The following is a 14483-nucleotide window of genomic DNA, read 5'->3' on the forward strand; positions in this document are numbered from 1 at the left end:
ATTCTTTCTACTCAAATGCTGAGACATCTTAAATGATTCTTATTTCTTTTCAAATGCTGAGTGAGAATCCACAGTTACCAGTGACTAATCAAAAGACTAGCCTTGAAAAGTCAGTAATGAATGAATAGTAATTGTTATTACTATTACTTTCTAAATAATATGAGCAAATACAGAAATTCACCTTTGGGAATATCTGAACTAGAAATGCAGATTATTGTTTTACACAAATGTTTGTGATAGCAAAGCTTGTGTCAAATATTGGCTTGGAGACAGAACATGGAAGAGCTGCATTTTCAGTCAAGTAAGATTCAGATTGAAGAACAGTTTGGATGTGTGTGAATTTACCACACTGTTAGCTCATCCCACATGCAAACAAATACAGCAGCAGTGCCATGGGCATCTCAGCAGCACGGATTTGTGGATGGTACCCAAGCAGTTGCTATGATTTCTTCTCACTCACTCCTTGCCAATTTGTTTAATGGCCTTTCTTTGGAGAGCTGTGCCTGGCCACAAATGTGCTTTCCAGCCAGGTGTGCAAAACTCTGAAGTGCTGCAGGTGGATCTCAACCTGAGCACTGATGGGAAACCTGTTCTGTCTGGCCTTTGCTGCCCAGCATTTGGGAACCAGTTTTTCAGAAAGCAAAAAGCATTCACTTTTTGGAAATCAGCCAACACTGAAATGTCTCAAATTGGGCAACCAAGAGAACAGCTAATTTTGTGGGGTTTGTTAGTCCTGCATTTTTTCCAGTTGGGAGATACTGACTGAGGAAAGGGGAATTACAAAAGCAGAGTCCTACTCAGCCCATATGAGAAGTGTTTTCTAGCAAAAATGTAATGGGACTAAAAAGAACAAGACTGCTTAAAAAACCATGTTTTTCCATGTGTGATTTATCTCCCTGCTAGGTTATACAAACCCTTTAGAAAGCACCAATACTTCAAAATAAATCTTTATATATGTGAAGTAATGGTGCCAAGGGAGGAAATGATCAGAGATGTGATCAGAGAACAGGGAATTAGAGTGGAGAGGACTCTTGAAGGTGCTATAGATGGCTGGGATTATTTTTTAACAGATAGCATATAAATTGTGTGTGAAAAATACACTCATTCTTTAGCATCTATGCCAGAATACCAGACTACTCTGAATTTGGATTTTGCCTAATAGTTAATAGATTTGAGGACTAAAAAGGCCATGAAATCACTTTGTCAGGCCTCCCAGTTGGCCAGGATTATCTAATCTCGGTAGTTTTCTACTGCGTCAAATTTCTATCTAGAAATTAATTTACAGATTTTACACAGAATCATAAACAAGGTCTTATTTTGAAGCATTAAAATATAGAAAAGAGGTACACACCTGGAGCATTTATCCTGTAATGAACAGAAGATTAAGAATGTAGTTAACAAATGTCGTGATTTTCGCTACCAAAAAAAAAAATTATTTTCTTTCACTTGGCAAGAAGGATGTGTTTCCTCAAGTTCTGAGATTTGCTTGATTTATTTGGTTTCTGATTTTGCTTTCACAGAAAGTCCGCATCATTTAATGCTGCTCTCAAACAGGAAAACAGTCCTGAGCATTGCTCTAACACTTCTTCAAGAAGGAATGCTCTTAAAATAATAAAGTCTTGTTGATGATAGCGTAATGGATTTAAATAATCTGGAAAAATATATTTCCAGATATTGTCATTTTGTTCCATCCTGGGAGGAAGGTGAATTTTTTGGGTCTGATGTGCTCAGAGGATGCCTTTTAAAATATTTGAAAGTTTATAAATGTTTTTGAAAATACAGAAATTGCTTTTAAACCTGAGACCCCAGTTCCCAATAAATCATTTGCCCAATTAATAAATAATAGCAGTATCTTAGATTCATTTGTCTTTTTTATCACAACCTTTTAATGTCTTGCACACACAATCTGAACTATAGTCACAGTCATTTAGTAGTTCTTTATATTTAATGTAACTTCCAAATTGATGTCCAAATCCTGAGAATACTTGTAGAAATCCTTGTTTTTTTAAATCCCAACCACTTAAAGGACTGCTTATCTTTGTTTTGTGAGGCACAAAGTCAATTTAGAGGCAGTCTGGCTCCAGCCCACTGAGAAAGCAGCCAGCAGGGATCTCTCCACTTCCCACAGTGACTCAGAGCTGGTCCCAGGTGCTTCCATGCCTTTTGCCAAGCATGAACACTTAGAGGTAAGCTTTATGGGCCAGAGCCTTGTAACTGGCTTGGTAAAATTCCAGGAAATCTGCAGAAGTTTTGCCAGAACAATGAATTGGCATGAGCACCAATATTTGCAAAGGACACTGGGATCTGTAGCTGAGAGGGAGGAAAATGCATCCAATAACTACCTAGATGGGAGCTCCCTTGGAGAGGGGGTCAAATACAAACCAAAATATTTGTGGTCAGCACAGTCTGCCACAGGCTCCAACTGAGCCTCATGAGCATAGCTGCCTTTAGAGGTTACAATTGCTAATTCCACTTCTACCTTCTGCTAATGTTAATGTTACTAAACTCATGAAAAAAAAAATGCCAGGGACACATTTCCTTGAGTTCATATGATTAACACTGATTAATATCGCTGTATGAGCATTTACTGCAGTACAGCCATACTGCTAGAAAAGATGTAAAACACTGATATCATCATGGCAGAAGGGCCTGAGCCAGCTCTGTCACTGCCAGGTGGTGCTGGGGCTTGCCCAGGGTGCCCTTTGGGGACTCACAGAGGGATGCTGTGTGCCTTCCCTGCCGGGGGGCAGCAGCTGTGGAGCTGTGTCAGCAGCAGGAGCCCCAGGTACAGCCATACTGCTAGAGAAGATTCAAAGCACCGATAGCATCATGGCAGAAAGGCCATCTCTGTCACTGCCAGGCGGTGCTGGGGCTTGCCCAGGGTGCCCTTTGGGGACTCACAGAGGGGTGCTGTGTGCCTTCCCTGCCGGGGGGCAGCAGCTGTGGAGCTTTGTCAGCAGCAGGAGCCCCAGGTGGCCCAGCAGCCCGAGGAGCAGCAGAGCGCCGAGGGTGACGGTGAACGGCACGTACCACGCTGATGGAGAGTAGAGGTTCTCTCTTCTTGTCACAACAGTGAAGCCAGGCTTTTAAAACAAGACAGGATGAGTTCCTCAGGGCTGCAAACTGACACCAGCGTCACCTTTCATCTGGCTGAACTTCTGCACTGAGGCACCCCAGCTTGGCCAGAGGCTCGGCAGGTGACGGGCGCAGGGAGGTGGAGGGAGGCAGGGACTCGTGCCGTGTGCCTGCCTGCTCACTGCCAAGGCAGCTCAGATGGATGGGATGGACTGCTGAGCTCCTGGGGCAACCAAAGGCCCCAAAGAAATGGAAAACACAAGGAAAAGGGGATGTTCCAAATCACGTTTCAGTGTCTTATATTAAAACAAGAATGTCATGGTGGGGTTTAAGAGCCTCAGGTTGCCTGAGAGGCTGTAAGCACACTGGTAGAGGGTGGGCAAGTTCAGAGAATACTGCCATTACTGAGATACTGTTTTCTTTTTACCTAAGGCAAAACTGGAAGTAGGTCATCTTCACTGCAGTAATCATTCAGACTGCTTTGTAAGAGGAGTTGAACCCTAAGGAACTGGGTTATTGTATAAAAAGAAATGGAACTCCTTCTTTTTTACCCAGTGACTTGTTCCAGAAGGAAAAACCACACTTCCTGAGCAGTTGCTATCTCCCACATCTTCCTGAGTGTCAGGAGACACATCTAGGAGCTGGCACATCACTTGGTGCTAACAGCTCATTCATTAAGGTCCCATCATGAAACTATTCTCACACATTTCAAAAATTACTCATTCACTCTACCTAGTTCATTACCTAGTGTGGTACTATTAGTTTTGATCACCTACTGAAGTTTTTATTTAATTTTCTGTAAGACATTTGTAATCACGTTGAGTATGAAATTGAGCAGGGTATCTATATTTTCCAGTTTAAGGATAATTTTAAAATAATCTATTTAGTCTTGTCAAAAAAAATTACATCCAATCCTTAGAGAAACTCTCAAATAATCTCAATATCACCACCACCACTTTCTCCTCACCTGGACTGAAGTCACAAGTGACATTTTGTAATGGGGCTTCCTTTCTACACTACCAAGTTTCCAGTTTCTGACTCATCGAGCTGCTGCACTGAACACATGTAAAGAGTAGTGATGGGAGAACTTGCTGTATTGGAAGTGCTCTTCTGGAAAATAGCCTGCAAGTGGAAGGCTGATATCTCTGGGGAGACAGATTTAATGCTGTGGTATGTGGTTGAGACTGTTTGTAGTTGTGGTGAAGCAAGGGAAAGGAATATAGAATAAGTTTATTCAGCTTAACTTTTCATTTCCACATCAAGTTGGAGGAGTAGAAGGCAGTGAAAAAATCATTTATTCTTTCCCAAAAGAGCATTAGATAAGAACAGGGTTATTAATCAGTCTGAAAATTTGGATTTAAGCATGTTCATAGCAAAGCAACCAGACTTGTATGTGCTGTTTGCAGAATCCTTTGGTTCTGGCTCAGTTACCAGAAGCCTCCAGAAGATGTAGACCATTTTATAGTAAAGGCCTCTTTTACCACTTCACTTGGACATTCCTACTTTCATTCCTGCATGCAAGAGAAAAGGATAATGGCATCTGCAGGCAGGCAGGGAATGGATGGACTGTGGATGATGGAAGGTGGTGCAGCAAGGCATGACTGGTACAAGGATAGAGACAGAGTGGTCTGTACCCTCAGGCTGTGTCACATCTACAGGCAAGACAAAAGCAAACTCTCCACTCATCCTGCACCAGCCTTATGGAAATCAGAAATTGAACTGGTATGACAGAGCTCAACTGGGATGCTGTGCAGAGGTGAACAGTGCTGCTGGGACACAGGCCCTGAGCTCCACAGGGTGTGCAGGGTTAGAGCCCACCTGGGCTGCGAGAAGCTGTGCAGGCTTACTCAGCTCAGCCATGGACCATGGGCGTGGAGGTCAGGAAAGACCCATCCCACCCCTCTGGATTTGCTGTCTGAAACCTGCTGAGGCTGTGCAAAACTGCTTCAGTTCCTGACATGCTGCTCCAAGTTTGACATGACAGTGACCTCAGGTCTGGAAAAGAGACCCTTTTAAGTGATGAGGATTTGTTGTTGTTGTCTGTTTCAACTTTGATAGCCACAGATTAATGTGCTCCAATGATAAAGAAGCACACAAAACTGCAAGGCACACGGGGGAGTGAATAGCTATGAATAAAAAACGAAGTAGTGCAAAATGCATGAGGTAATTTTAAGGTTCCAGGCAAAGGTTAATCCCTGCTCTTTTCTTATTAATAAAGCTGCCAAAATCTTTAACTTTCCAGTTGTATGGTAATGGCTGCATGCCCGGTCCTTTGGCTTCCTGCCCTTTTTGTTTTAGAAACTGAAATACAAAACACATGTTATGACTCTGTACCTGGGACTAATCCTTCATGACACTAAGCACATGAACCACCTCTGGCTTCATCATAAGAGCAAAAGGCTCAGAACCTCCCAGGACTAGATGCACTCCAGGGTTTTGCTTTCCTTTTTCATACATCTACCCTCTTCTCCTTACTCCTGTGGAGATTACTCCATAAAAGAAATGCAGAACTGGACATAAGTTTTAGTGAACTTACCGTAGTGGTTGTGACAGTAGTTGGGTTTGGGATAACTCTGATGCTTAAAGTGACTGTTCCAGTTTTAGCTAAGTGTGTAGTTTTGTCCCTGGCAGATACTAAATTGTCATCTGTTATGTGGACGCGCAGACTGTAAACCCAGTTTGTATCAAGTCCATTCTCGTAGTCAAACCTTGACGCAAGAATCAGACGAGATGTGTTGGAGCCAGCAGTTGGTGAAAAGGTGAAATGATTGTTCTCATTGCCTGAAAAAAGGTAACACCAAGATGCAAAAAAATTTACTTTAATCCCACATTAAAGTAAATGTGTGTAACAAGTGGTGAAGATGGTGAAATGTCAATGACAGGAAGGGCTCCTTGATCTTCCTTGTACCACATAAAACAATTTAAAACAATACAGTCATAAAAGCATTACAATCTAGAAGAAGATCTTCTATGGGGACATAGCAGAGAGGAGGCTATGGAAACACTTCAGAGCCATAGGGCACACAGGAGGTCACCTGAATCATCTGAACTTACAACCAGGGGAGCACCCAACAACACCCAGCTGGGGTGAGGACCCTGCCCTGTGGCAGGGCTCATTCCACTACTGGGGTGTCCCTGGAGTGCTGCTCCAGCCCCTTTCCATGGCTTCTCCCTCTGCCCAGAGGCAATGGCCTTTGAAGAGAGTTAATGGCTCCGTGACACTCATTGCCTCCAGTGCTTTGTCAGCACCATGGGGCAGGCAGGAGAGTTCAGAAATGCTGCCCCCCATCCCTTGTTTTCTGTCCATTGTAGTTGGAGAGCTGCTCATGGCCCAGGATGCAAGCAGACCAGTTCCAGCTGTTAGGATCTGGACAGACCACATATACAGGATATCAGAGCCTTGAAAAGGCACCAAATGTGCTTTGGTTTTGCTCTTGTGGCCCCACAGAGATCAAGAGTTGACATGCCCTTGAAGGCCATGTCTGTTTTATAGCACAAAAAGGGCCATGAGCTGCTCTGTGGCTCAGAGGCCAATGCATGACACAGCTCAGGTCTGTACCACCAGGACTGGGCCTGTGGTCAGACACTGATTAACTAACACAGCCATGCCATTTGTATGGAATCATGTCTCAATACTATGTCTGTAGAGCCCCTCCTTGGCATCAAGGGGCTGCAGTAGGACAGAGATTCTCTCTTTTAATGTTCACAGCTTTTTACTGGCACCTGGACAATCTGCTCCCTCCTTCACAGCAGTCACCTCAGCAACAAAAGAAGGATTTGCCCCAAGAGAGTGTGTTTCCATTTTTGTGAAGCTGAGTATCATCCCATACCACTGCAGTTCTCCAAGTGAATGCAGCTGATCATGAGGTTCAAAGAAGGATTTTTAAAAGAAGGGTTTATTGTATACAGCATAGACCTATGACATGCAGGTTCAAGCAGTTGTTTTGAACACAGCACCAGCATCTATGTGATAGTGAGATATGCAGAGATACAGAACTTTCCATTGTTTCTCAAGATTTACTCAGCTGTAATTGGAAGAGAAATTTGACACTGCATATCATTCCAGCTCATTCTTCTGAAGTTCTTGTCAACTGTGTAACTAATAGCCTATTAATTAGTATGACAGGCAATGCAGCCTTGCAAAGGAGTGGTTTCTGCTGCTAGCACCTGTAGCACCAGTAACCAGCTTGTGGAGAGGATCAGTGTAATGATGTGCAGAGCTTGTGGATCACAGCTAGCTCACCATGAAATTAGCACACAAATATGTTAGATATTTGTTTATAAATATAAGTGAACTATCAGCATTTGGTATTTTTTCCCACTGTTCCCAGCTTGCCCACCGTGACACAGTACCTTCATTAATGAAGTAACGGAAAGACCTGGGATCAGAATCACGATCTTGACATTCAATCCTGAAGCCATTAATATTGGTCCCAACAGCTAAATCGACTGGGATTTGAAGTGAGAAGAAATTGGGTGAACAAACTGGTTCTTCATCATTTACCTCCAAAACATTCACAGTTACCTGGAAGAAAAGAGCAATAGCAAGCTGAAGCTGCTTCATTGTGCCAGGACAGAATTCTGCTCATTTCAGAAACTGTTTGCTTTTGCCCGTTTTGTTCTTTGATCAACAACAGTTGAAGAGCACTGAAGTCCCCTTCCAACTTAGCTCCTACCAGAAAATGTCTGTGATCATTTGTCCTTCAATTCTTCTTGTGATTAGCATCTTTCTGGGAACAGGTTCTATAACCTGAGCCATCTTCCAAAAGTGAAGGCCCTGCAAGCTGATATGTCTGTTTGAACAATCTGAATTGTGTTATAGTTAAAATGTGAAATAATAATAGTACCACAGAATCATTAAACTCCCTTCCAAAACTTTCAGTTTGCTTCACAATCATTAGTTATGCTCCTTAGCAATATTTAATAACCATTTAGAGTATGATCCATGGAAGAAAAAGTGTTTATAGACGGTTCCCAGTGAGAGAGAAATGCTGGTAATGGCCTCCTGCGTGGGTAGGAGCACCCTGAGTAGAACCAGATGTGTTTGATGTCACCTGGGATTAGTTAGCTAAAAGAAAAAGGTTACCCTTACCAAAGTTCCTTCTTGTAATGTTTGTTTGTCAGACAACAGATAAGCTTGGCATTGTTAAAAGCTTCTGATGCTAAAATGTCATTAATAGTCACCTTGAAACATTATAGATGATAAAGAGATTAAATAGCTCCTAGTAGCAACTCTATGGGTGGTGCTTGGCTGGAATGAAGAGCAAGGCTAGTACCTGTGTTACCTCCAAGAGATGTGTAAAAATCAAATATAAAGCAGTCATGTGGGAGAAAATGTGAAAAGAAGTCAAAAGGACTCTGTCTGTGAAGAACACTGGGATCCCTTGAAAAAAGTTAGTATAAAATACTTTTGTGGATATAGCATCTATACTTTTTCTTCTGAATAAAATAGGTCTGGGCAGAAAACCTAAGCCAAATCCTCCTATTAAAGCCACATCCTCTCTGTACTACTTCATGAAAACACAGCTCTGCAACACAATTCTCACATTACTTTGGACACTTTGCAGGGAAGAAAATGACAAACAAAATCAAAAGCATGTTTGAGGGCCCAGGGACACTACACAGACTCCAAAAAGAGTTTACCACTAAGCATGGCTACAATTAAATTGTGCTACCTGGCTTTTTCTATTTTCTAGTACCTCTGTAGCTATAAAGAATAACTTAAATTGTCTAAGGCAGAGAAAACATTTTTGCTGTCCAGGTAAAATAAGAAAAAAAAGTCTGAGAAGCAAACACCACAGTCAAAAATACTAAACTATGGTTTTATCCTTTTTGTGAGAAATAAACCAAGACTGAGTAAACACCACGTCTTTCATCTGAGTAATATCTAACTGGGCAGGGTTGCACTTGCCTTTTACAGAAAGTGCTTTGCCCAGTGTCTTACTGTGTCTTCTTGCTAGGAAGAAGAAAGAAAGATGTAGGTAAAGGCAAAGTAGTAGAGTGGATTTACTCACTGATGCTGTTGTAGACTTCTCTTGACCTTCTACAGGTCTCTCTGAGGCCTGTACTGTGAAAATATGTTTCTGAGTTGTTTCATAGTCCAATCTAGCTAAAATCCTCACATCTCCTTTCGTTGGGCTGATCCAGAAGATATTTGTATAATCCCTGGTGCCAGCTCCAGCTACAATGGAGTAAGTGATGACATTGGGTGGCCAGTCCTTGTCTGTGGCATGCACTCTTCCAATGCTGGATCCAACTGAGAGACAAAAAAATCCATATTTCATTAACATTTAAAGTAATACAAGGTACAGATGAATTTGAACTAAGGATTTGGCTGGAGTTTTTCACCCAAGAAAAATAAAGCAACTGTGTGATGAGCACTATTTCCCTGTGGTGTGCTATGGCTCCCCTGTACACGGGCTGCTAACAATAAATGCCAAAACACAGGAATGTATAGGGAACCTCAGCAGAAGTGCTCCATGGCTGGGCCAAGGGAGTCCTCACTCATTTGTGTCAGTCTGTAAAGGTTTCTGTGCACCACCACAGTCCCTCCAAAAGGCTAATTTAGCATGAGCAGAAAGACAGTCTAAAACAAGACATCTGAGTTCAGTTCCTGGCACTGCCACAGATTTCTTGTGAAATTGCTGAATTTGTCTGTGTCTCAGCTTCCATCTGTACAATTGGAGTTTTTGCCAGTTTAGTCTATTTAAGGGTAGTAGGTGGTTGTATGGTGGAGACCCTATTTGAACTGGAACTTTGAGCCATTTGCCTCATCTACATATATGAAAATTCATTTGGAGCAAAAAGGCACTTAACAACTTGGCAACATTGTTTCTATCATTTAGGTGCTACTTACTGTACCTTTAGTAATTTCTGAAACACTAAATACATAAGATAAATTACGGAAGACTGGTAAAAATTCATTCACTGGCTTTATCCTGATGTAAATGTAGATGATATCTGGAAATATAACAGAAGATTATATCAGAAGATTAAATCATAGTTAAGTATGGCTGTGAAATTTTCTCATGCATATATTCAAAATACATATGGTATTCCTCTTCCATGATGTTACAGCACAGAAAACTATCAAAAGAAATGTAAAAGGGATACTTGCTTGAGTAGTTAGGATGGGCAATATCTTGCACCCTGACAGTCAAAGTATAAACTTCAACTCCTGGATTAGCTGGGTTTTCTAGATCAATAGTTCCAGTCATCTAAATAGAAAGGAACATAATCATATTTGTACCTCTAAACATTAAGTCACAGTACACATGATGACAATTACTCTTTTCAGCATTCTGTAAGTATGATTTGCCCCTTGGGTATATAGAACTGTTCTATAGGAATAACACAGACTATTAGTCAATTCCAGGATTGAATTCCAGGCTTTTTCTACATGCTTACATTTCTGCCAACAAAATTTCTTCCCCTTTAGAGCAGGAAGTTTAATCATTTGGATGATAAGGTCTTGACCTTTTACCTAGTCAATTCAAAGCTTATGTAATGAGCTGGCTGTTTATGCTGCCCTTTCTTGGCTCAACAAGGATCTGTAATTGCTAACAGCAATAGCTTGAGCTATTACCTCAGCTCATGCTTGCAGACACTAAAAAAAAGGTATCAGGTCCAGCCATGAGTGTTTTCCCAGGACCCAAGTTGTTACTAAGTGGTGGCTCACAGAGGTTTAAATCCTAATCTTCTGAGCTCTCTATCTTGCTGTGGAAGCCCCATAAACATTGGGGCAGGGGATCTAACACAGAGGCATCCCCTGCTGGCTGTCTCTTCAGGGAGGTTCCTGGAGGAACAGGTTGCTTGGTGTAGTCTGTTACCTTGCACATACACAGGGATCAAAGGCTTGACAACAATCTTATCCTGTGCAGGAAGGAAAATGCTTTTTATGTTGGCAGATGAAGCAGCTAAGAGCAGTTCTTATTGACAAGGAAACCTCAGTTCTAAAATTAAAGTAAACCATACAAAATCATTTTACTGCTCCTGTAGCACTCTTGCCTTTTAGACAGAATGCCTGTTTTCTGTTGTTTCCTTCTTTCTGCAGTTGCCCATGGGGTTTTTTTTGAAGCAAAAAACAACCACCATTGCACGTGACCAGGAACTGGTGGGGTTCTGGCCAATGCCAGTTTGCCAGCAGCTATCAGTATAAGGAATCCATATTTTGACATGCAAAATCACAGAAGTGCAAATCCCACCACACTTTTGTGAAAATTTGCCACTCTAAGTGATTTTACAATTCTGACCAGTTACTGAGTGTGAGATTTCTCAAGTATTTAAATTCTTCATGCTGAATAGCAAGGATCTTCCACAGTCTGTCATGAGTAAATGGGTATGAAATGGCATCAAATTTCTCTGTTTATCCATATCAAAGTTGGTGCTTCACACTCCCTAAAAAAGAAATTTTTTTTAATCATATCTAGCACATTTATTTAAAACTGAAGAAAACACTCTCTGTTCACTAAATTCTGTAGAATCCTTAGAAAGCATCCTATCTAGGGGTATATAGTTCACAACCAGTCAAAACAGTCATTCTCCACATCACACCTACTGTGAAATGGATTACAGTAATTTTTTTTTTCTTGTACAATAAATTTAAAAAATCCCTTTTAATATTTCATAAGTTGACTTCTCTAATGGGGTAATCTAGCATAAAGCCACAAATGACTGACCATAAGTCTTCCAGTGGACTCCAGAGAAAAGTTATTGCTTCCAAAACCAGATAATCCAGTGAAAATAAATTGGTTGTTTGATGGATCAGCATCAATATCTTTACAGTAATTTCTAAGATCAACAAGAAATGTCCCAGGAGTGATATTTTCATTTGCTTCTTTCCTGTTTAAAACAAACAAATTTCCCGTCAAAGCAACTCATATTTCTGCTTTTGAACTCCTTGTATATCACAGGACACAACATTGATTTACTTTTTAAATTAAATCCTAGATCTAAAAATGCAACCATGGAGGAAGCAACCCAGACAGTGACCCACGTGTTGTGATGGACAGCAGCCCAGTACAATGGGCAGGCTGATGATAAATGTCCACTTGAGCCTCCAGCTGTGGGTCTGGCAATGTGCCCTTGTCTGCACACAGGCCTGGGGCAGCAAGGCAGCACCAAGGCAAGGAAGAGACTCCATACCTGAAGGAAGAAGGATTGCATTCTGGGGGGTTGTCATTGACATCCTCAATAACAATGGTGATCTCCATTTCTCTGGCATGGCCACTGCTGGGGCTGTCCTCCACCTGCACCACCAGGGAGATGTTGGGATGGAGCCGCAGTGGAAGCGCATCCCGGTCGATCCTCCCGGCCACCTGCAACTCTCCAGTTGCTGTCAGAGCAGCCAGAAGTCAGACATTCACCATGGGGGGAAGCAACAAACAGTCATGGTGTACATGCAAGAGGGCAGGGCAGCTCAACAGAAAGGCAACAGAATAAAAACAAGTCTTCTGTCCTGCGCAAATCATGGCGGGTTTAGTTAGTTTCTTAAGCGATGCAAAATGGTTCTGAACATTCTGGGTAAGATTAATGGCTAGATACCATTGCTGAAAAATACACCTTAGGAGGCCTCAGCAGAGGATTTGTAAAGCATTTAGGTCTCCCTTGCTCTCAAGCTTCTAGTGCAAGCCAGAGTTGAGTGCATTCACAGAGCATCAAGGACAACAAGCTGCTAATGCCTGTGCTGTCCTGGCTCCCTAGCTAGCAAAACAGCTTCTCTTTCCACTGTTATCATTCAAGCATCTGTCAGCACATCCAAATCTACTCACAGATCAACAGAGCTGTGACAGACTGTGCCAAGTGCTCTGGTCAGCCACTCAATACTTTTTTTTCACTTCTGTTAGCCTCTGTCAGAAATAGAAGATTTTTATGGCACAGTACTATTCCCAGAGAATAGAGGAGTTAAAAGAACAGTGCACATATCCTCTGCATTTTGGAGCGTGATGAGGAGGAAGGTGGCAATACAAGGCCAAAGAGCATAGGGAATCCAAAGCAGTTATGGATCATCCTGATCCCCTACAGCACTGTGTTGTGTGGCACTTCTTACAACTGTGATAAACAGATCCAAAGCAATAGCAGACAAGGAGCAAAGCTGTCACTGAATGCCAGCCCTGGAGGAAAAACCCCTGGGGAATGGATGTACAGACCCCAGAGAGCATGAAGAAGATGAGATCACCATGAGAAAGAGGACTCTGTTGGATGGTCTTTTCTGAGGAGGGTTGTGAATGGAACAATGAAATTGAGGTGTAGATTTGCTGTGCACCTCAGTGCTAGAGAGGATTTCAGACAGGAGGGAGGACATCACGGTCTAACTACCTGCAGATATTTCAGGAGCCCCAGAAGGGTCACTGCGGTCCTCAAAGATTAAAAATAAATCAGCAATCTTACTTCCACCCATGGAACCACCTCCTGCCACAAGTCAGTATTTGTCAAGAAGTCACCTTTGGTCTACTTTCTTCAAGATAGCTTATCAAGTCTTGGTCAGCTGACCAAAGAATTGCACCCTTATAAGGGACTGAGCATACCTTATTGCTATAGGGAGCCACTAAATAAAATAAGTCTATTTAAAACTAAGATAAAAATAATTTCTCTGATAAACATCTTTTTTTATTTTATTTTTCAGATGTCAGAAGTCACATTTTTGTTTGTCTGACCTGGATTTATGGAAAAACGTCTGTCAGATGACTGGATGCTGTAGAAAAGTCTGCTGGGAGAATCTCCATCATCAGGATCTTTAGCTGTTATATTGGCAACACTGGTGCCTGGGCTTTGCTCCTCTGGAATCCGGTATATTCTTTGTTTTCTACAAGATAAAATTCAGCAAAGCATGCATCTTGTTTGTAAGGGCAGCTGATTACAGACTTAGCTGAGAAGCCAACTGCAGCAGCAGAGCCATGGTGCTGCTGGGCTCAGAGATGGCTATTTGCATGTCTGGATAAATATCCCAGTCATGGGTTCTGCCAGATGGACATGTAGCACTAGCTGAACTGGCATGTGGTCACGAAACATGACACAGCCACACAAGTAAGTATTCTTCCTCTGCAACTTTTCCACAGTAAAAGCAATTTGACTTTCACAGGACCACAGAAGCTGAAGAGGTAGGAGGCCATTAAGTCATGCCATCCATCTCCCTAAAGAGCCACCAGCTCATAAAGCCATTTCCTTTAATTCCCTCATTTTGCAAGAGAAAAGCAAAAATTACAATAAGTTATGTAGTTAATCATCTTTTGGAATGAATGCTGGAGCCTTCTGGGGGGCAACAGTATTACAGAAAAACATGAATTGAGTTTTATAGGTCAAATATGGCCTGGCAGGCAATTGTGCAGGATTGTTTACAGTGGAGGCAGTTTGATGTTCACATGTGTACTCAGGTGGATAATTTCAGTACTTGTACCACATGTGAAGAT

General features: G+C 42.0%; 1 protein-coding gene across 1 annotated transcript in view; it reads right to left on the reverse strand.

Moving 5' to 3' along the window:
- Positions 1–2897: 2897 nt before the first annotated feature.
- The window catches only part of LOC139587657 (cadherin-related family member 3-like), a 48045-nt gene continuing 36459 nt past the window's right edge, over positions 2898–14483 (reverse strand). Inside the window, exons 7-15 of the mRNA XM_071422049.1 lie at positions 13731–13879; positions 12220–12409; positions 11754–11916; positions 10193–10292; positions 9937–10035; positions 9090–9331; positions 7429–7600; positions 5612–5856; positions 2898–3083 (exon numbers count right to left, since the gene is read on the reverse strand). Coding sequence (XP_071278150.1) covers positions 2898–3083; positions 5612–5856; positions 7429–7600; positions 9090–9331; positions 9937–10035; positions 10193–10292; positions 11754–11916; positions 12220–12409; positions 13731–13879 — 1546 coding nt within the window. The remainder of the gene's footprint in view (positions 3084–5611; positions 5857–7428; positions 7601–9089; positions 9332–9936; positions 10036–10192; positions 10293–11753; positions 11917–12219; positions 12410–13730; positions 13880–14483) is intronic.

Source organism: Agelaius tricolor, unplaced genomic scaffold, assembly GCF_023055355.1.
Source record: "Agelaius tricolor isolate 1412-34295 unplaced genomic scaffold, bAgeTri1.0.p SCAF_3, whole genome shotgun sequence".
Taxonomy (NCBI): Eukaryota; Metazoa; Chordata; class Aves; order Passeriformes; family Icteridae; genus Agelaius; species Agelaius tricolor.